The sequence below is a fragment of the Nerophis lumbriciformis genome, linkage group LG39, assembly GCF_033978685.3.
Source record: "Nerophis lumbriciformis linkage group LG39, RoL_Nlum_v2.1, whole genome shotgun sequence".
NCBI lineage: Eukaryota > Metazoa > Chordata > Actinopteri > Syngnathiformes > Syngnathidae > Nerophis > Nerophis lumbriciformis.
In genome coordinates this window covers 8,347,755-8,371,867 of record NC_084586.2, presented here as the reverse complement: position 1 = coordinate 8,371,867, position 24,113 = coordinate 8,347,755, and the positions used below count along the sequence as shown (strand labels likewise).

The 24,113-nt window shown below is 41.3% G+C and overlaps 1 protein-coding gene across 4 annotated transcripts in view; it reads left to right on the top strand.

The window, feature by feature from the left end:
- Positions 1-1,099: 1,099 nt before the first annotated feature.
- Positions 1,100-24,113, top strand: part of nt5c2l1 (5'-nucleotidase, cytosolic II, like 1) — a 37,083-nt gene continuing 14,069 nt past the window's right edge. For 3 of the 4 annotated variants that reach the window (XR_012049427.1, XM_061931647.1, XM_072912729.1), the window contains exons 1-13: positions 1,100-1,206; positions 4,931-5,004; positions 8,431-8,548; positions 9,898-9,993; positions 11,993-12,084; positions 12,231-12,288; positions 12,487-12,580; positions 12,638-12,691; positions 15,311-15,394; positions 15,470-15,505; positions 15,588-15,695; positions 15,756-15,822; positions 15,882-16,052. Coding sequence is in view for 3 of the 4 variants with exons in the window: in XM_061931647.1 (XP_061787631.1) it covers positions 1,160-1,206; positions 4,931-5,004; positions 8,431-8,548; positions 9,898-9,993; positions 11,993-12,084; positions 12,231-12,288; positions 12,487-12,580; positions 12,638-12,691; positions 15,311-15,394; positions 15,470-15,505; positions 15,588-15,695; positions 15,756-15,822; positions 15,882-16,052 (1,099 nt within the window). In the remaining variant the exon portion in view is untranslated. Of the gene's footprint in view, positions 1,207-2,026; positions 2,063-4,930; positions 5,005-8,430; positions 8,549-9,897; positions 9,994-11,992; positions 12,085-12,230; positions 12,289-12,486; positions 12,581-12,637; positions 12,692-15,310; positions 15,395-15,469; positions 15,506-15,587; positions 15,696-15,755; positions 15,823-15,881; positions 16,053-24,113 lie in introns of those variants that run through there. The other variant, XM_061931648.1, reaches the window with a different exon arrangement.

Genomic DNA, 24,113 nt, shown 5'->3' with positions numbered 1-24,113 from the left:
CACACCCCCCTCATCTTGAAGGGTGACCCCCACACACCCCACAACCCCCCAGCCCCCACCCCCACCCCTCATCTTGAAGAGTGACCCCCACACACACCCCTAATCTTGAAGGGTGACCCCCACACATCTCACACACCCTCATCTTGTAGGGTGAACTCAACCCCCCTCATCTTGAAGGGTGCCCCCTCCCACCCCCTCCCCCACCCCCTCATCTTGAATGATGACCTCCACACACACCCCTGATCTTGAAGGGTGACCCAACACACAATCCTCATCTTGAAGGGTGACCCCCACACACACCGCTCATCTTGAAGGTTCACCCAACACACACTCCTCATCTTGAAGGGTGACCCAACACACACTCCTCATCTTGAAAGGTGACATCCACGCACACCCCTCATCTTGAAGGGTGACCCAACACACACTCCTCATCTTGAAGGGTGACCTCCACACACACCCCTCATCTTGAAGGGTGACCCACACACACTCCTCATCTTGAAGGATTACCTCCACATACACTCCCTCATCTTGAAGGGTGACCCAACACACACTCCTCATCTTGAAGGGTGACCTCCACACACACCCCTCATCTTGAAGGTTGACTCAACACACACTCCTCATCTTGAAGGGTGACCTCCACACATACACCCCTCATGTGATCTTGAAGGGTGACCCCCACACACACACCCCTCATGTGATCTCGAAGGGTGACCCCCACACACACACCCCTCATGTGATCTTGAAGGGTGACCTCCACACACACCCCTCATCTTGAAGGGTGACCCAACACACACTCCTCATCTTGAAGGGTGACCTGCACACACATCCCTCATCTTGAGGGGTGACCCAACACACACACCCCTCATCTTGAAGGGTGACTCAACACACACACCTCTCATCTTGAAGGGTGACCCCCACACATACACCCCTCATGTGATCTTGAAGGGTGACCCCCCCACACACACCCCTCATCTGATCTCGAAGGGTGACCCCCACACACACACCCTTCATGTGATCTTGAAGGGTGACCCTCGCACCCCCCCCCCCCCTTATCGCCCCCCCCCCCCCCCCCCCCCCCCCCAATCCCCACCCCCATTAACTCGACTGTTTGCCACAACAACTACAAGCTGACTTGTGCCCGTGAGCTAGTTTGGACGTGATGGACACCCCAGAGGACTGCAAGATGACCACAGGCTTCCACCAAAAGTGAGTTAGTTGTTGTGTGTTTATTGTTGTAATACTACACAAGTGAGTTGGTTGTTGTTGTGTGTTTATTGTTATAATACTACACAAGTGAGTTAGTGGTTGTAGTGTGTTTAATGTTGTAATACTACACAAGTGAGTTGGTTGTTGTTGTGTGTTGATTTTTTAAATACTGCACAAGTGAGTTAGTTGTTGTTGTTGTGTGTTTATTGTTGTAATACTACAAAAGTGAGTTAGTTATTGTTGTGTGTTGATTTTTGTAATACTACACAAGTAAGTTGGTTGTTTTGTGTGTTGATTTTAGTAGTACTACACGAGTGAGTTAGTTGTTGTTGTGTTTATTTTTATAATATTACAAAACTGAGTTCGTTGTTGTGTTGATTTTTGTAATACTACACAAGTGAGTTAGTTGTTGTTGTGTGTTTATTGTTGTAATACTACACAAGTGAGTGAGTTGTTGTGTGTTGATTTTTGTAATACTACACAAGTGAGTTAGTTGTTGTGTATTTATTGACGTAATACTACACAAGTGAGTTAATTGTTGTGTGTTGATTTTTGTAATATTACGCTAGTGACTTAGTTGTCGTTGTGTCTTTATTGTTGTAATACTACACAATGGTTTACCACTTGTATCATTCTGATCCTTGTTCCTTTTGTTTTACTTTACTACCAACTGTGCATCAAGCTATAATGAGACTTTGTGTGTGTGTGTGTGTGTGTGTGCGTGTGTGTGTGTGTGTGTGTGTGTGTGTGTGTGTGTGTGTGTGTGTGTGTGTGTGTGTGTGTGTGTGTGTGTGTGTGTGTGTGGCCCACACTATATATTAAAGTCAAATGCAAAAAAAGGACAAAAATAATTTTGGTAAATTTACATGCACCTGGGAATAGGTTGATTGGCAACACTGAATTGGCCCTAGTGTGTGAATGTGAGTGTGAATGTTGTCTGTCTATCTGTGTTGGCCCTGTGATGAGGTGGCGACTTGTCCAGGGTGCACCCCGCCTTCCGCCCGATTGTAGCTGAGATAGGCTCCAGCGCCCCCCGCGACTCCGAACGGAATAAGCGGTAGAAAATGGATGGATGGATGGATACCTTTTTCTTTTGGCAAAAATGTGAAATTCAGGCTGTGGCAAGGTCACATGACTTAAAGATGACAGGTCACATAACTTAAAGATGACAGGTCACATGACTTAATGATGACAGGTCACATGACTTAAGTGACTTAATGATGACAGGTCACATGACTTAATGATGATATGTCACTTGACTAAATGATGACAGGTCACATGACTAAATGATGACAGGTCACATGACACAAAGATGACAGGTCACATGACTTAAAGATGACAGGTCACATGACTTAAAGATGACAGGTCACTTGACTTAAGTGACTTAATGATGACAGGTCACATGACTTAATGATGACATGTCACATGACTAAATGATGACGGGTCACATGACTAAATGATGACAAGTCACATGACTTAATGAGGACAGGTCACATGACTTCAGTGGCGGGCTGTGCGTTTCTCACCTAGGCCTCAGTGATGTCCGACTTTAATGATTACTTCTCAAAATACCATGATTGATGTCACCACATGACCATTGGTGGAGAAATACTATACAGGAACACATTTACGTAAACTACTGGGCATTGACATTTTTCACATCAACAGTGTACAAAATGGGTTATTTTCTGGCACATTTAAAAATCAATTAAAACGCAACAGCAATTAAAACATATCTTACGTGGTACTGTCAAAATTTAAATTGCAAAAAACATTAAAAGTCAAAAAATTAAATATTTGAACTCACAAATAGTAGCACCTATTCAACGCCATATAAGCCAGTGGAACCCCTCGTTGTCGGCTTATTCGAGTGGGAATGGCGAGCATTTCCCCATTTCATCGCCAGAACAGCTGAGCTAGCTTCCAGGGTTGGCCGACATCGTCTCACAAGATGTAGTTTCTCTTTAAATATCCTTCTTGAAATGGCCTTGCAACGTTTTGTTCTCCATGCTATCCCGGTATGGCTACGGCGCAACACTTCCTGCTTCCTGCTAAAATGAAACTTGTGAATGGATACTCACTTTGGAATGACAAGTAAGTATCCAATCACAGTCTTGTTAACATCAGGCTACTTAGATAGGCTACTGTCAACAACTTGTGATCTGATTGGCTATTGCAACTGTCTATGTCAACAACTCTATGTGTTCTCAAATTCATCCGCTAGCGGTCCCGATGAGTATCACACGTGTAAATGTCACGTTCAACGTGAGGCCATCGAGAAGGCCTGACTGACAACAACTCGTGATCTGACTGGCTATCGCTATTGTCTATCAACTCTATGTCCCCGTTCACTTACAGTGCACAGACGCCCACATTGCTGATTCTGAAGGCCTCTGGCAGATTCCGTCCAGCATGGCAACATAAGCTAGCTGAATTCTGTTTGGATACAAACTAAAACTAAAAACAACAGCACTGGAACAAGCATAATATGACATGACAGGAATATGAATACTTTTAGATATTTAGGGAAAGTAAATTTAAAAATGTTTTATCTTTAATTATGATCATGATTTCTGGTTATGTTAGGCCAGCAGAGAAGGCCTTGCTGGCTCTGACGGCCCACCACTGCGTGGAATTAAAGATGACAGGTCGCATGACTTAATGATGACAGGTCACATGACTTAAAGATGACAGGTCACATGACTTAATGATGACAGGTCACATGACTTAAAGATGACAGGTCACATGACTTTATGATAACAGGTCACCTGATTTAATGATGCCAGGTCACATGACTCAAAGATGCCAGGTCACATGACCTAAAGATGACAGGTCACATGAATTCATGATGACAGGTCACATGACTTAATATTGACAAGTCACATGACTCAAAGATGACAGGTCACATGACTTAATGATGCCAGGTAACATGACTTAATGATGCCAGGTCACATGACTTAATTATGACAAGTCACTTGAGACTTAATGGTGACAGGACAAATGACCTAAAGATGACAGGTCACATGACTTAATGATGCCAAGTTACATGACTTAATGATGACAGGTCAAATGACTTGATGATGACAGGTCACATGACTTGATGATGACAGGTCACATGACTTAAGGATGATAGGTCACATGACTTAATGATGCCAGGTCACATGACTTAATGATGACAGGTCACATGACTTGATGATGACAGGTCACATGACTTAATGATGACAATTCACATGACTCTAGGATGCCTGGTCACATGACTTAATTATGCCAGGTCACATGACTCAAATATGCCAGGTCACATGACCTAAAGATGACAAGTCACATGGCTTAATGATGACAGGTCACATGACTTAATAATGACAGGTCACATGACTCAAAGATGACAGGTCACATGACTTAATGGTGCCAGGTAACATGACTTCATGATGCCAGGTCACATGACTTAATTATGACAAGTCACATGAGACTTAATGATGACAGGTCAAATGACCTAAAGATGCCAGGTCACATGACTTAATGATGACAGGTCAAATGACTTAATAATGACAGGTCACATGACTTAATGATGACAGGTCACATTACTTAATGATGATAGGTCACATGACTTAATGATGCCAGGTCACATGACTTAATGATGACAGGTCACATGACTTAATGATGACAGATCACATGACCCTAAAGATGCCGGGTAACATGACTGCAGTGTTTTTGTGGTCCATCACAGGGTTTTTGTCAACAGGAATCTGACATTGGAAAATATCACTTGCTATGGCTTTGACATGGACTACACGCTCGCTAGTAAGTACTTGACCTCAAGACCCGGGCATGGATGAAAACCGAGTCTTCAATTCCCATTCTCCTGAAACCATTTGATTCCTATTTTCCATGCTCAGAATCAGCAGCCACAGCTGACTGTTTATTTCTATACATGATGTGCAGATGCTCCCCTTGCAGCACAAAAACTACAGTTCTACAAACACTATTATCACTGGAGGGCCAGACTAAATATGAAGGACACGCTACAGCAAACAAGAAAGCAAGCTAGTCACTAAGCCAGTTGTAAACAAGAGAATAAAGAAGTTGTTAGTAAAGTTTAAGAAGTGTAGATGGAAGTTCCTTACAACAGGAAGTAATCAGTCAATAACAGGAAGTGAAGAAACATTTAAGAAATGTAGATGGAAGTGCATTACAACAGGAAGTAATCAGTCTTTAACTGTAAGTGAAGAAATGTTTAAGAAGTGTAGATGGAAGTTTGTTACAACAGGAAGTAATCAGTCATTAACAGGAAGTGAAGGAAAGTTTAAGAAGTGTAGATGGATGGATGGATGGATGGACCATTTTTTTTGGTTGTGTTATTGTGTAAAATTCAGGAAACAACTCCTTGGACAAATAAGAATGTTAAGGGTAAAATTTAAATGAGTAGTACATAGTGTATTTTTATCTTACTTTTGTGTAGTCATTGTGTACTATCGATCAAACAGTTGTACACGCCGTGGAAAATGAAGAATCAGCAGACTTGGAGAATGTTAATTCACTTGTTTCATTTTGCAGAAACAAAGCAGATAACAGACATGACAACTAAAATAATTTCAACATTCTGGTTTTAAAACACACTAAATCCAGAAAATAGGTTGTGCTCGTCAGTAACAGTTTTTAGATCTAGCAAAGTGAAAACACGATGGAATCAGCCTGAAAATGTTTATTTCCTAAACTAACACCTGCATCAGATGACTTGTGTTCACTAGTTCTGCAGTTCAAAAGGAGGGGTCACACCTTGGAGAGCTGTTGCAGCAGGTGGATTGACATGAATCATGACTCCAACACGACAGATGTCAAGTGAATTAACTTCAAAGTTGTTGAAGAAGGTGAATCGCTGACAAATATGTTGCAGCAGGTGGATTGACATGAATCATGACTCCAACACCACAGATGTCAAGTGAAACAAAGTCAAAGTTGATGAAGAAGGTGAATCGTTGACAAAGCTGTTGCAGCAGGTGGATTAACATGAATCATGACTCCAACACCACAGATGTCAAGTGAAACAAAGTCAAAGTTGATGAAGAAGGTGAATCGTTGACAAAGATGTTGCAGCAGGTGGATTGACATGAGTCATGGTTCCAACACGACAGATGTCAAGTGAAACAAAGTCAAAGTTGTTGAAGAAGGTGAATTGTTGACAAAGCTGTTGCAGCAGGTGGATTGACATGAATCATGACTCCAACACCACAGATGTCAAATGAAACAAAGTTAAAGTTGATGAAGAAGAGTACTTGTTGTCACTCCTTAAGTCCACACCTCACACACGTTGTAATACTACACAAGTATTAGAGGCAGAGGTGGGTAGAGTAGCCAGAAATTGTACTCAAGTAAGAGTACTGTTACTTTAGAGATTTATTACTCAAGTAAAAGTAAGGAGTAGTCACCCAAATATTTACTTGAGTAAAAGTAAAAAGTATGTTGTGAAAAAACTACTCAAGTACTGAGTAACTGATGAGTAACATACACACACATATCATATATATATATATATATATATATATATATATATATATATATATATATATATACACACACACACACACACATACATATATATATATATACATATGTATATATATATATATATATATATACACACACACACACACACACACACACATATATATATATATATATACACATATATACTGTATATATATACATACATTGATATATACAGTATATAGTTTATATTTATTTATTTTGCCGTTTTTGTTTACATGTTAAAGGTGTTTTAATGAATATACATGCATGTTTAACACATATAGAGTCCTTTCTTTCATGAAGACAAGAATATAAGTTGGTGTATTACCTGATTCTGATGACTTGCATTGATTGTAATCAGACAGTAGTGCTGATTACGTCCTCGTTTTCAAATGGAGGAGAAAAAAAGTTCCTCCTTTCTGTCTAATACCACATGAAAGTGGTTGCTTTTTGGCATCTTATTTGTCCAGCTTCCAAATTCGTTTTTATACACTTTACAAGAAATACATTGGCGGCAAACTCCGTAGCTTGCTAGCTTGTTTGCGCTGGCTTTCGGAGACTCTTATTTTGAAAGCGCAGGCGCCATGGAGCGGCACATTTATTGTGAAGACAGGAACTGTGCAGTCAGTCTTTAGGCTTTTGACGGGATGTACAGTTGAAATTAAAAAATAGTCTTTTTTCCTTCACACTTTTGATTGATTGATTGATTCAACTTGTTTAAGTAAGGTCATGTGACCACTGGCTCTGTTTGATTGGTCCAACGTCACCAGTGACTGCATCTGATTGGTGGAACGGAGTGAACGTCACCAGTGACTGTATTTGTTGAAACGCAGGCACCATGGAGGTCTGTCTGACAGACCAAAACAAACAAAGCGTGCATTAACAGATCGATAAAAATTAGTAGCGAGTAGCGAGCTGAATGTAGATAAAAGTAGCGGAGTAAAAGTAGCGTTTCTTCTGTATAAATATACTCAAGTAAAAGTAAAAGTATGTTGCATTAAAACTACTCTTAGAAGTACAATTTATCCCAAAAGTTACTCAAGTAGATGTAACGGAGTAAATGTAGCGCGTTACTACCCACCTCTGATTAGAGGTGGTGCAACAAAGTACTTCTGCTGTGTTTTCTTTGTTTCTTACAATTCCATAATTTTTCTTTGGTGTAAACAATATTTTCTTCTTTTCTTTTAGTGTTTTTAAAACCCGAAATGTGCCATTTGATGTGAAAATAGTTTTGTGTCATCTGCTTTGTGTTGACAAAATGAAACAAGTGACTGACAGAAAAGTCGTGTTATCACTCATGTTACGTTTTATTCGAAGTTAACGTTTTTTTAATGACAAAAAGCTGATAGTATTTCAAAGTATTTTCTTTCATGAGCGTAAATGTGGACAAGCTGTTAAAGGAGCCATATGTAATAATGTGGCCAGAAATGGTACTGCAATCACAGTCAACATTCTGTAGTCCCCTCACCCTCTACCTGACTGAGGTTGCCAGATACGCAGCCGAATCCAGCTGGATGGACTGGGCTACTCCAAGCTTTTGAGCTTTAGAGAAAAAATTCTGTGAAAAGAAACTTCATAACTTTCATATTCGAGTTTAAAGGATGAATGCATGGAAATAGAAAAAAAATTGGAGCGGAGAATGGTCCCAAAGAAGACTTCTTGTGGTCTGTGGTCCATGGACTATAATCCTTCACTGTTCAGTGTACATCTCTCCGGACTACGAGAGCCTGGGCTTTGAGCTTCTGAGGGACAGAATGGTGTCGGTGGGCTACCCTCATGAGGTCCTGCGCTACACCTATGATCCCAGTTTCTCTACCAGGTTGGTCAACTCCCACCTTCTCTTTGAGCACCATGCACATTTTGTCATCTTCTCACAGTCCTTCATGAAGAATGATCTCTAACTCATGCGTGTCCTCGTTCATGAGAAACATCTGTCCAGTCTTTGCTCCTCTTTTCTAGAGAAGAGACGATCAAACGCTCACTTTTGAACTTATTTCTACAACAGAAGTTCTCTGACGGCACTTCACACATTGAGAAGGTCCTCAAACGCTAGAGAGAACCAATTTAAACCACATGTGTAGCTTAGTGACGGAGGCAAGGAAACCCTCTCTCTGAAAGAAAACCCTCCTTCTTCATGTTAAAAAAGCAGGCCTGGCTACGCGTCTTAAAATTGAGTTCTGCCAACCATCTTTCAGTCAGTTACAGACGGGGGAGCTGTACGTTTGATCATTTGGATGTTCTTCACCAACAATAAGTTAGCATCTAGCATGATGTTAGCATATAATGTTAGCATGTAGCTCAAGTAGCTATGCTAACATTGCTAAGATTTAATTTGACATTGTTGAATGCAATATATCAAACTTGATTCATGCTCAGGAAAGTGGCAAACTCCAATAGGTTAGCATCTAGCATGATGTTAGAATATAATGTCAGCATATAGCTCAAGTAGCTATGCTAACATTACTAACGCTTCATTTTCTTCACCAACAATAGCTTAGCATCTAGTAGGTTAGGATATAATGTTAGCATGTAGCTCAAGTAGCTATGTTAACGATGCTAACACTTCATTTTCTTCACCAACATTAGGTTAGCATCTAGCATGATGTTAGTATGAAGCTCAAGTAGCTATGCTAACATTGCTAACACTTAATTTTCTTCACCAACAATAGCTTAGCATCTAGCATGATGTCAGAATATAATATTAGCATAAAGCTCAAGTAGCTATGCTAACATTGCTAACACTTCATTTTATTCATCAACAATAGGATGGATGGAACAATAGGTTAGCATCTAGCATGGGGTTAGAATATAATGTTACCATGTAGCTCAAGTAGCTATGCTAACATTGCTAACACTTCATTTTCTTCACCACCATTAGGTTAGCATCTAGCAGGATGTTAGAATATAATCTTAGCATGTAGCTACATTAACATTGCTAACACTACATTTAACATTGTTGTATGCAAAATATCAAACTTGATTCATTCAGCACTTTTCATTCTCAGGCAAGTGGCAAACACAAAGTGCTGTATAAAACAAACACAAATAATAATACCGGTACAAGAAGAGAAGAAAACACACACACACACACACACACACACACACACACACACACGAGTTTGAGGTGAGGAGCAGGACAGAGGTGACTGTTTGTCGCCATGGTTACAGGGGTCTGGTGATGGACACCACCTACGGGAACCTTCTGAAGGTGGACTCCAACGGGAACATTCTGGTGTGCAGTCACGGCTTCACTTTCCTCAAAGGGTGAATCACAAGAAAATAATGACACAAAAAAATTGTAACATAACAATAAAACAATGACACAATACAATTGCAACATAACAATAAAATAATGGCACAATATAATTGTAGCATATAAAAAAAAGATAATGACACAATACAATTGCAACATATAACAAAAAAATAATGACATACAATTGCAACGTATAACAAAAAAATAATGACACTACAATTGTAACATAACAATAAAATAATGACATAATACAATTGTAGCGTAGCAATAAAATAATGACACACTACAATTGTAAAATATAACAATAAAATAATGATACACTACAATTGAAACATATAACAATACAATTGTTACGATTGGAACGCATGGTGGCGATGGTCGTGTTCCCTCCAATGCAGGAGCAGCGTGCAGGTAGCGTTGACTCTTTAATTACTACTGGCAAGACAAAAAATACAAACGCTCGGACGCAAAACAAGCCAAAAAAACTAAATGTCACCAAGGGTGAACAGCGAGGAATACTAGTGTGCGGAAAAAACACTAGAGCGATGTGAAAAACCAGAAGAAACGTAAATGTTGCGTATAGCAAGCATTGACCCAGCAACTAGTACTGGGTGACTGAAAACTATAAAGGGGAGTGATTAACCAAAACACCTGGTGGGAACACTTAATGCAAAACAAGGGCAGGTGTGGAGAATTAGTGCCCATGGAAACCAACAGTAAACGAAAGGATAAATCATGCCATGACCCGAGTAACGGATCATGACAAACATAATGACACAATACAATTGTAACATATAACAATAAAATAATGACACAATACAATTGTAACATATAACAATAAAATAATGACACAAAAACATTGCAACTTATAACAATAAAACAATGACACAACACAATTGTAACATACAACAATAAAATAATGACACACTACAATTGCAACATATAACAATAAAATAATGCCACGATACAATTGTAACATAAAATAATGTCACAATAAAATTGTAAAATTTACCAATAAAATAATGACACAAAACAATTGTAACATATAACAATAAAATATAGACACAATAAAATTGTAACATATAACAATAAAATAATGACACAATAAAATTGTAACACATAACAAAATAATGACACAATACGATTGTAACATCCATCCATCCATCCATTTTCTACCGCTTAATCCCTTCGGGGTCGCGGCGGGCGCTGGAGCCTATCTCAGCTACAATCAGGCGGAAGGCGGTGTACACCCTGGACAAGTCGCCACCTTATCACAGGGCCAACACAGATAGACAGACAACATTAACACTCACATTAACACAGTAGGGCCAATTTAGTGTTGCCAATCAACCTATCCCCAGGTGCATGTTTTTAGAGGTGGGAGGAAGCCGGAGTACCCGGAGGGAACCCACGCAGTCACGGGGTGAACATGCAAACTCCACACAGAAAGATCCCGAGCCCGAGATTGAACCCAGGACTGCTCAGGACCTTCGTATTGTGAGCCAGACGCACTAACCCCTCTGTAATGACACAATAAAATTGTAACATATAAAAATAAAATAATGACACAATAACATTGTAACATATAACAATAAAATAATTACACAATACAATTGTAACATATAACAATAAAATAAAGATACAATAAAATAGTAAAATATAACAATAAAATAATGACACAATAAAATTGTAACATATAATAAAATGACACAATACAATTGTAACGTATAAAAATAAAATAATGACACAATAACATTGTAACATATAATAAAAAACAATGACACAATACAATTGTAACATACAACAATGAAATAATGACAAATACAATTTTAACATATAACAATAAAATAATGACACAATACAATTGTAACATATAACAATAAAACAATGTCACACTAAAATTGTAACATTTAACAATAAAATAATGATACAAAACAATTGTAACATATAACAATAAATTAATGACAATTGCTGCACACACATTTGGAATATTGATTTGTGTGTTTTCAGAGAGGAGATCAATCGATATTATCCCAACAACTTCATTCGGAGGGACGACACAGACCGTTTCTACGTACTCAACACATTGTTCAACCTTTCAGGTGACACGTTTTCACACGCACACACACACACACCACACACACACACACACACACACACACACACACACACACACACACACACACACACACACACACACACACACACACACAATACAATAATTAATTGTGTGTTGCTTTCTTCACAGAGACATATCTTTATTCTTGCCTTGTGGACTTCTTCACCAACTGTAACAGATACAAAAAGTGAGCTCACACATGTTCCACACACACACATGTTAACACACAAGTTCCACGCACACACACGCACACAGGTTACACACTCACACAAGTTCCACACGCACACAAGTCACACACACAAGTTCCGCACTCACACACACACACACACACACAGGTCGTTAGGTAACACCCTCACCTTGCTGACAAATGGCGGCCATGTTGCAGCGTGCTGAAAGGTCATCACCATGGCGACCTGTTCATGTCGTACAGAAGTATGTTCCAGGATGTGAGAGACGCCATGGATTTCATTCACGACACGGTGAGTCCACGTCCTCTTGTACCTCCTGGTTTCACCTCATGTGGACTCATCATCCAGGGAGTCCTAAAGGAGCAGACCCTCAAGAACCTGGACAAGTACGTCAACAAAGACGTGAGTAGCACAAGAAAACATCAACAAGTATGTCAACAAAGGCGTGAGTAGCACAAGAATACATCAAGTTCGTCAACAAAGACGTGAGTAGCACAAGAAAACATCAACAAGTACGTCAACAAAGACGTGAGTAGCACAAGAAAACATCAACAAGTATGTCAACAAAGACGTGAGTAGCACAAGAAAACATCAACAAGTACTGTATGTCAACAAAGACGTGAGTAGCACAAGAATACATCAAGTTCGTCAACAAAGACGTGAGTAGCACAAGAAAATATCAACAAGTATGTCAACAAAGACGTGAGTAGCACAAGAAAACATCAACAAGTACGTCAACAAAGACGTGAGTAGCACAAGAAAACATGAACAACAACCTCACATTCTGACCAGCAAACATCCAAATTAAGACACTTTTTGTAAAAGACAACAGAAAATACTAAGTGAAATGTTGACATATTCAAATGATTAATAAGTGAAATGTTGACATGTTCAAATAATAATTAAGTGAAATGTTGACATATTCAAAATGATAAATACGTGAAATGTAGACATATACAAATGATGAATAAGTGAAATGTTGACATATAATAAATAAGTGAAATGCTGACATGTTCAAATTATAAATAAGTGAACGGTTGACACATACAAATGATAAATAAGTGAAATGTTGACATGTTCAAATGATTACATGAAATGTTGACATATTCAAATGATAAATGAGTGAAATGTTGACATGTCCAAATGATAGATAAGTGAAATGTTGACGTATTCAAATGATAAATAAGTGAACAGTTGACATATACAAATGATAAATAAGTGAAATGTTGACATGTTCAAATGATAAATAAGTGAAATGTTGACATATTGAAATGATAAATAAGTGAAATGTTGACATATTCAAATGATAAATAAGTGAAATGCTGACATGTTCAAATTATAAATAAGTGAACGGTTGACATATTCAAATGATAAATAAGTGAAATGTTGACATGTTCAAATGTTTACGTGAAATGTTGACATATTCAAATGATAAATAAGTGAAATGTTGACATATTCAAATGATAAATAAGTGAAATGTTGACATGTTCAAATGATTAAGTGAAATGTTGACATATTCAAATGATAAATAAGTGAAATGTTGACATGTTCAAATGTTTACGTGAAATGTTGACATATTCAAATGATAAATAAGTGAAATGTTGACATATTCAAATGATAAATAAGTGAAATGTTGACATGTTCAAATGATTAAGTGAAATGTTGACATATTCAAATGATTAAGTGAAATGTTGACATATTCAAATGATAAATAAGTGAAATGTTGACGTATTCAAATGATAAAAAGTGAAATGTTGACATATTCAAATGATAAATAAGTGAAATGCTGACATATTCAAATGGTAAACAAGTGAAATGCTGACATACTCAAATGTTAAATGAGTGAAATGTTGACATATACAAATGATAAATAAAATAAATGTTGACATATGTAAATGATAAATAAGAGAAATGTTGACATATTCAAATGATAAATAAGTGAAATGTTGACATATTCAAATGATAAATAAGTGAAATGTTGACATATTCAAAAGACAAATAAGTGAAATGTTGACATATTCAAATGATAAATAAGTGAAATGCTGACATATTCAAATGATAAATAAGTGAAATGTTGACATACAGTATAAAAATGATAAATACTGTAAGTGAAATGTTGACTTATTCAAAATATAAATAAGTGAAATGTTGACATTCAAATCATAAATAAGTGAAATGTTGACATATAGAAATTATAAATAAGTGGAATGTTGACATGTTTAAATGAAAAATAAGAGAAATGTTGACATATTCAAATGATAAATAAGTGAAATGTTCACATATACAAATGATAAATAAGTGAAATGTTGACATATTCAAATGATAAATAAGTGAAATGTTGGCATATTCAAATGATAAATAAGTGAAATGCTGACATATTCAAATGATAAATAAGTGAAATGTTGACATATAAAAATTATAAATAAATAAGTGAGATGTTGACATATTCAAAATATAAATAAGTGAAATGTTGACATATTCAAATGGTAAATAAGTGAAATGTTGACATGTTCAAATGATAAATAAGTGAAATGTTGACATATTCAAATCATAAATAAGTGAAATGTTGACATATAGAAATTATAAATAAGTGGAATGTTGACATGTTCAAATGAAAAATAAGTGAAATGACATGTTCAAATGATAAATAAGTGAAATGTTGACATATTTTAATGATAAATAAGTGAAATGTTGACATGTTCAAATGATTAAGTGAAATGTTGACATATTCAAATGATAAATAAATGAAATGGTGACATATTCAAATGATAAATAAGTGAAATGTTGACATATTCAAATGATAAATAAGTGAAATGTTGACATGTTCAAATGATAAATAAGTGAAATGTTGACATATTCAAATCATAAATAAGTGAAATGCTGACATATTCAAATCATAAGTAAGTGAAATGTTGACATATGCAAATGATGAATCAAATGATGATTAAACAGAATGTGGGTGACAGGAAGGTGTGAGTATTTCAAGGTAGGACAAAAGTGAAATTACATCTTTCCTTGCAGCCAAACATTGTTGTGTTGCTGAGTCGAATCAAAGACGTGGCCATGGTCTTCCTGGCCACCAACAGCGACTACATGTACACCGAGGTAAGTAACGCCGACAAGATAACAGTCCTAACACCCTAATAATCTGATTTTAAAAATCATTGCTGCTGCGTGGAGGCCATCATGAAATACCTGCTAGAAAGTCCCACCAAGGTAAGACAGTTTGGCATGAAGGTGAACAAATGCCGTGTCCTGGCTGGTGCACCAAAAAGAATGGACATGTGTGTGTGTGCAGTGTGGAGGTCCCAAAAAGCCCTGGCGCTCCTTCTTCGACCTGGTGGTGGTGGACACCAGGAAGCCTCTGTTCTTCGCAGAGGGGACGGTGCTGAGACAAGTGGACACGGTAGGACACTGGCGCTCCTTTCAGAGGGGACTGTTTCACACCTCCATGTTTGGGACGCAGGACACGGGCAAACTGCGTATTGGCACCTACACCGGCGCCCTGCAGCACGGAACCGTGTACTCTGGAGGTGAGCATGTCCAAGAACCAAGGTCGTCCGTTTCAGCCTGAAACATGAAACGCCCGCAGGATCGTCGGACCTCGTGTGCGACCTGCTGGGCGTGAGAGGGAAAGACATCCTCTACGTCGGAGATCACATCTTCGGAGACATCCTCAAGTCGAAGAAACGGCAGGGCTGGAAAACCTTCTTGGTGATCCCAGAACTCACCAAGGAACTCAGCGTGTGGGAAGAGAAGAAGAGTATGTATGCAAATACGCACATGGACACACATATACACACATAAATGCGGTATATATACAGTATATATATATATATATATATATATATATATATATATATATATATATATATATATATATATATATATATATATATATCCATCCATCCATCCATTTTCTACCGCTTGTCCCTTTCAGGGTCGCGGTATATATATATATATATATATATATATATATCAATCCATCCATCCATCCATCCATTTTCTACCGCTTGTCCCTTTCAGGGTCGCGGTATATATATATATATATATATATATATATATATATATATTGGTATCGGGACAACACTAATATACATACCGTATTTTTCGGACTATAAGTCGCAGTTTTTTCATAGTTTGGCCGGGGTCTAGTGCGACTTATATATGTTTTTTCCTTTTTTACTATGCATTTTCGGCTCCTCTCAGAGCTGCCACCTTAACGTGGTAGAGGAGTTTGCGTGTCCCAATGATCCTAGGAGCTATGTTGTCCGGGGGCTTGATGCCCCCTGGTAGGGTCTCCCAAGACAAACTGGTCCTAGGTGAGGGATCAGACAAAGAGCAGCTCGAAGACCTCTATGAAGAAAACGACTAAGGAACCCAGATTTCCCTTGCCCGGACGCGGGTCACCGGGGCCCCCCTCTGGAGCCAGGCCCGGAGGTGGGGCACGATGGCGAGCGCCTGGTGGCCGGGCCTGTCCCCATGGGGCCCGGCCGGGCACAGCCCGAAGAGGCAACGTGGGTCCCCCCTCCAATGGGCTCACCACCCATAGCAGGGGTCATAGAGGTCGGGTGCGATGTGAGCTGGGCGGCAGCCGAGGGCAGGGCACTTGGCGGTCCGATCCTCGGCTACAGAAGCTAGCTCTTGGGACGTGGAACGTCACCTCGCTGGGGGGGAAGGAGCCTGAGCTAGTGCGCGAGGTGGAGAAGTTCCGACTAGATATAGTCGGACTCACTTCGACGCACAGCAAGGGCTCTGGAACCAGTTCTCTCGAGAGGGGCTGGACTCTCTTCCACTCTGGCGTTGCCGGCAGTGAGAGGCGACGGGCTGGGGTGGCAATTCTTGTTTCCCCCCGGCTCAGAGCCTGTACATTGGAGTTCAACCCGGTGGACGAGAGGGTAGCTTCCCTTCGCCTTCGGGTGGGGGAACGGGTCCTGACTGTGGTTTGCGCTTACGCGCCAAACCGCAGCTCAGAGTACCCACCCTTTTTGGATTCACTCGAGGGAGTACTTGAGAGTGCTCCCCCGGGTGATTCCCTCGTGCTACTGGGGGACTTCAATGCTCATGTTGGCAACGACAGTGAAACCTGGAGAGGCGTGATTGGGAAGAATGGCTGCCCTGATCTGAACCCGAGCGGTGTTTTGTTATTGGACTTTTGTGCCCGTCACAGATTGTCCATAACGAACACCATGTTCAAACATAAGGGTGTCCATATGTGCACTTGGCACCAGGACACCCTAGGCCGCAGTTCCATGATCGACTTTGTAGTTGTGTCATCGGATTTGCGGCCTCATGTTTTGGACACTCGGGTGAAGAGAGGGGCGGAGCTTTCTACCGATCACCACCTGGTGGTGAGTTGGCTACGATGGTGGGGGAGGATGCCGGACAGACCTGGCAGGCCCAAACGCATTGTGAGGGTTTGCTGGGAACGTCTGGCAGAGTCTCCTGTCAGAGAGAGTTTCAATTCCCACCTCCGGAAGAACTTTGAACATGTCACGAGGGAGGTGCTGGACATTGAGTCCGAATGGACCATGTTCCGCGCCTCTATTGTCGAGGCGGCTGATTGGAGCTGTGGCCGCAAGGTAGTTGGTGCTTGTCGTGGCGGTAATCCTAGAACCCGTTGGTGGACACCGGCGGTGAGGGATGCCGTCAAGCTGAAGAAGGAGTCCTATCGGGTTCTTTTGGCTCATAGGACTCCCGAGGCAGCGGACAGGTACCGACAGGCCAAGCGGCGTGCGGCTTCAGCGGTCGCAGAGGCAAAAACTCGGACATGGGAAGAGTTCGGTGAGGCCATGGAAAACAACTTCCGGACGGCTTCGAAGCAATTCTGGACCACCATCCGCCGCCTCAGGAAGGGGAAGCAGTGCACTATCAACACCGTGTATGGCGAGGATGGTGTTCTGCTGACCTCGACTGTGGATGTTGTGGATCGGTGGAGGGAATACTTCGAAGACCTCCTCAATCCCACCAACACGTCTTCCTATGAGGAAGCAGTGCCTGGGGAGTCTGTGGTGGGCTCTCCTATTTCTGGGGATGAGGTTGCTGAGGTAGTTAAAAAGCTCCTCGGTGGCAAGGCTCCGGGGATAGATGAGATCCGCCCGGAGTTCCTTAAGGCTCTGGATGCTGTGGGGCTGTCTTGGTTGACAAGACTCTGCAGCATCGCGTGGACATCGGGGGTGGTACCACTGGATTGGCAGACCGGGGTGGTGGTTCCTCTCTTTAAGAAGGGGAACCGGAGGGTGTGTTCTAACTATCGTGGGATCACACTCCTCAGCCTTCCCGGTAAGGTCTATTCAGGTGTACTGGAGAGGAGGCTACGCCGGATAGTCGAACCTCGGATTCAGGAGGAACAGTGTGGTTTTCGTCCTAGTCGTGGAACTGTGGACCAGCTCTATACTCTCGGCAGGGTCCTTGAGGGTGCATGGGAGTTTGCCCAACCAGTGTACATGTGTTTTGTAGACTTGGAGAAGGCATTCGACCGTGTCCCTCGGGAAGTCCTGTGGGGAGTGCTCAGAGAGTATGGGGTATCGGACTGTCTGATTGTGGCAGTCCGCTCCCTGTATGATCAGTGCCAGAGCTTGGTCCGCATTGCCGGTAGTAAGTCGGACACGTTTCCAGTGAGTGTTGGACTCCGCCAAGGCTGCCCTTTGTCACCGATTCTGTTCATAACTTTTATGGACAGAATTTCTAGGCGCAGTCAAGGCGTTGAGGGGATCTGGTTTGGTGGCTGCAGGATTAGGTCTCTGCTTTTTGCAGATGATGTGGTCCTGATGGCTTCATCTGGCCAGGATCTTCAGCTCTCACTGGATCGGTTCGCAGCTGAGTGTGAAGCGACTGGGATGAGAATCAGCACCTCCAAGTCCGAGTCCATGGTTCTCGCCCGGAAAAGGGTGGAGTGCCATCTCCGGGTTGGGGAGGAGATCTTGCCCCAAGTGGAGGAGTTCAAGTACCTCGGAGTCTTGTTCACGAGTGAGGGAAGAGTGGATCGTGAGATCGACAGGCGGATCGGTGCGGCGTCTTCAGTAATGCGGACGCTGTATCGGTCCGTTGTGGTGAAGAAGGAGCTGAGCCAAAAGGCAAAGCTCTCAATTTACCGGTCGATCTACGTTCCCATCCTCACCTATGGTCATGAGCTTTGGGTTATGATCGAAAGGACAAGATCACGGGTACAAGCGGCCGAAATGAGTTTCCTCCGCCGGGTAGCGGGGCTCTCCCTTAGAGATAGGGTGAGAAGCTCTGCCATCCGGGAGGAGCTTAAAGTAAAGCCGCTGCTCCTCCACATCGAGAGGAGCCAGATGAGGTGGTTCGGGCATCTGGTCAGGATGCCACCCAAACGCCTCCCTAGGGAGGTGTTTAGGGCACGTCCGACCGGTAGGAGGCCGCGGGGAAGACCCAGGACACGTTGGGAAGACTATGTCTCCCGGCTGGCCTGGGAACGCCTCGGGGTCCCCCGGGAGGAGCTGGATGAAGTGGCTGGGGAGAGGGAAGTCTGGGCTTCCCTGCTTAGGCTGCTGCCCCCGCGACCCGACCTCGGATAAGCGGAAGAAGATGGATGGATGGATGGATGGATTTTCGGCAGGTGCGACTTATACTCCGGTGCGGCTTATACTCCGAAAAATACGGTATATGTATATATATATATATTGGTATCGGGACAACACTAATATACATACCGTATTTTTCGGACTATAAGTCGCAGTTTTTTTTCATATATAAGTGCAACTTATATATGTTTTTTCCTTTTTTACTATGCATTTTCGGCAGGTGCGACTTATACTCCGGTGCGACTTATACTCCGAAAAATACGGTGTATATATATATATATATATATATATATATATATATATATATATATATATATATATATATATTTATATACATATATATATATATATATATATATATATATATATATATATATTTTTTTTTTTTTTTTTTTTTTTTTTGGTACCGGTATATATATATATGTATATATATATATATATACATATATATATATATATATATATATATATATATATATATATATATATATACATATATATATATATATATATATATATATATATATATACATATATATATATATATATATATATATATATATATATAATGTATGTATATATATATATATATATATATATATATATATTTTTTTTTTTTTTTTTTTTTTTTTTTTTTTTTTTTTGGTTCCGGTACGGGTACCAAAATGTGTTTCGGTACTTTTCTAAATAAAGGGCACCAAAAAAAATTGTCATTATTGGCTTTATTTTAACAAAAAATCTTAGGGTACATTAAACATATGTTTATTATTGCAAGTTTGCCCCTAAATAAAATAGTGAACAAACAAGACAACTTGTCTTTTAAAAGTAAGTAAACAAACAAGGCTCCTAATTTAGCTGATGACATATGCAGTAACATATTGTGTCATTTATCATTCTATTAATTTGTCAACATTATTAAGGACAAGTGGTAGAAAATGAATTATTCATCTACTTGTTCATTTACTGTTAATATCTGGTTATGTTCTCTTTCAACATGTTCTATCTACACTTCTGTTTAAAAATTTAATAATCATTTATTCTTCTGTTGTTTGATACTTTACATTAGTTTTGGATGATACCACAAATTTGGGTATCAATCCGATACCAAGTAATTACAGAATCATACGTTGGTCATATTCAAAGTCCTCACGTGTGCAGAGACATATTTCCTGAGTTTATAAACATAATATAAATTTTTAAAAAACGAAATAAGTTTTTGTGATGCTAAAAAATATCGATGTAATCATAGTAGTATCGACTAGATACGCTCCTGTACTTGGTATCATTACAGTGGATGTTAGGTGTAGATCCACCAATGGCGTTTGTTTATATTGTAGCGTAACCCTAACCCTACTTCTATCTTGATGGTTCATGATTGGACATAGTGAAATCTTATACTGACTTTGCCAATTATAGATAATTTTTAACACATTGGATATTATGATTTTGGTGTGCTGCGAAGTGTAGTTATAACCAGAACAATGCTTGGAACAATTGTACTATATTTATCGCCGTGGAGACATGAATTAGAGGTTTAGAAGTAGTTACAACACTGGATATAGACATTAGCCACTAGCCAAGTCTTAAAGCACCTCTTCCTGAGGGCGGAAGCCAAAATTTGTCCGTTCTCCCTTTTCTGTCTACACACATTGTCTGCTTGTAAGTACTCCGTGATTGTGCACTGCCGAACATGCGGGTGGGGGACCGGTACATTTTAGAGGCGGTATAGTACCGAATATGATTCACTGGTATCGCGGTACTGTACTAATACTGTATAACCCATTGTACTTACATAAATGCAGTACACATATATATATATATATATATATATATATATATATATATATATATATATATATGTATGTTATAGATGATTGTATGCATATTACAAATGTTTGTTGTTATGAACTGGTCAAGGGGGTGACCCCGGGATGCAGAGACGAGAGGCAAGTTTGAATAACAAAAAGGGAAAACATTTAATGAGTCCAAAAAGTGTAACAAAAGGCGATGGGGGCAGAAGTGCACACCATGAATACTTAAATGAAAACAGGTTCCTCAGTGGTCGGCAGGGGGAGAAGCCAGGGCACACTAAGACACAGGATAAAGTCCTTGTTGCCTCAAGGAGGCTAGGAAACAAACACAACACGTTAGGAATTACAGGATTAAGGAAAAACAACATACCGGGACTGACGAGGCGAAGTAGGCACATGCATGTGGAAGGTGCAGGAAAAATAACCAGCAAGGCCCAGCTGTGGGTGACGAGCTTAAATACTCTGAAGAAATGGTTTGCAGGTGTGCCTAGTGTCCGCCCCTCGCTGGAGACTAATGAGCTGAGGAAACATCACAATAAAAGAGAAAGCAGGGAAATAAAAACACAACAGCACCCCCCCCTTAAAGGACGCCACCTGGCGGCTTACCTGGTTTCTCTGGAAAACGAACATAAAATGTATTTAAAAGTGTAGGGTCTAGGATAAGGGAACGCGAGACCCAGGATCGGTCCTCGGGGCCGTAGCCCTCCCAGTCCACCAGATACTGGAAACCCCTGCCCCTTCTCCTCACATCAAGAATGGCCTTGACAGAGAACGCAGGATGGCCATCAATAAGCCTGGGAGGTGGAGGAGGCACCTCTGGAGGACTCAAGAGACTGGTGGAAACGGGCTTGATGAGTGAGACGTGGAACGAAGGATGTATCCTTAGGGAGTCAGGAAGGTGTAGTTGAACGGCGGAGGGATTGATGATACGTTCAATGGAAAAAGGCCCAATAAATCTTGGCTGAAGCTTCTTAGAGTCCACTTGGAGAGGAAGATCACGAGACGACAACCACACCTTCTGACCGGGCTTGTAGTCTGGTGCTGTACTGCGGTGGCGGTTAGCAAGGCGCTGGTTGCGCTCTGAGGTGCGTAGCAATGCAGACCGGGTATTGCGCCAGGCTTGATGTGCGCGGTGCAGGTGGGCAGCCACAGATGGGACGGCGACCTCCTTTTCCAGAGAATTAAAAACGGGGGGTTGGTAATCGTAGGCAGAGTGAAAAGGTGACATACCTGTAGCCGAGCTGATGAGTGTATTATGTGCGTACTCTATCCACGGTAGACTGAAGGCCCAGGAGGCCGGCTGCTGGTGGCAGACGCAGCGGATTGCGGCCTCTAGGTCTTGATTGGTGCGTTCAGTCTGACCGTTAGTCTGTGGGTGGTATCCTGAGGAAAGACTGGGTGATGCTCCTAATGCCTTGCAGAACGCCTTCCAAACAGCAGACGAGAATTGTGGACCTCTATCCGAAACTACATCCACTGGGATACCATGCAGCCGGAAGACATGGCGTACGAGCAGTTCAGCAGTCTCGAGTGCAGAGGGTAACTTGGCCAGAGCGACAAAATGGGCCATCTTAGAAAAGCGGTCAACCAAAGTCAATATCACTGTGTTGCCCTTGGATGGTGGAAGTCCTGTGACAAAGTCCAATGCCACATGGGACCACGGGCGGGAGGGAATGGGAAGCGGGCGCAGAAGACCGGCTGGTGCCCGGTGTGATGCTTTATTACGGGCACAAGCCGATACAAAGTCCTTTGTGTCAGCCCTGAAGGTTGGCCACCAGAAGCGCTGGGACAGGAGGAAAAAAGTACGGGTTATGCCCGGGTGGCAAGCGACCTTGGAGCTGTGGGCCCAGTTTAGTACTTCAGGACGGAGCTCTGGGATAACAAACAAACGCCCTTGAGGGCAGTTCTTAGGAGAGGGAACGTTCTTGAGTCCCTCCTTAACGCGGCCTTCAATGTCCCACTGCAACGCTCCCAGTACTCGTGATGGAGGGATGATTGTCTCGGTCTTGACCTCTTCCTCGGGGCAGGAGTACATCCTCGACAGAGCATCTGGTTTACCATTCTGGGAACCGGGGCGGAAGGTCATGGTAAAATTAAATCTGGCTAGGAACAACGCCCACCTCGCTTGTCTAGGATTGAGCCGTTGAGCAGTACGGATATAGGCCAGATTCTTGTGGTCTGTGAACACCAAAAACGGGGTCTCCGAGCCCTCCAGCCAGTGCCTCCATTCTTGTAGTGCCAACACCACAGCGAGTAGTTCTCTATTGCCAATGTCATAATTACGTTCAGCAGGAGTCAGGCGGCGTGAGAAAAAGGCACAGGGGTGCAGCCTCTGGTCGGTGGTGGAGCGCTGGGAGAGCACAGCCCCCACGCCGGAGTCAGATGCGTCAACCTCGACAACAAATTGAGAGGATATGTTAGGATGGATAAGAACAGGTGCAGAGGTGAACAAAGACTTGAGTTTCTCAA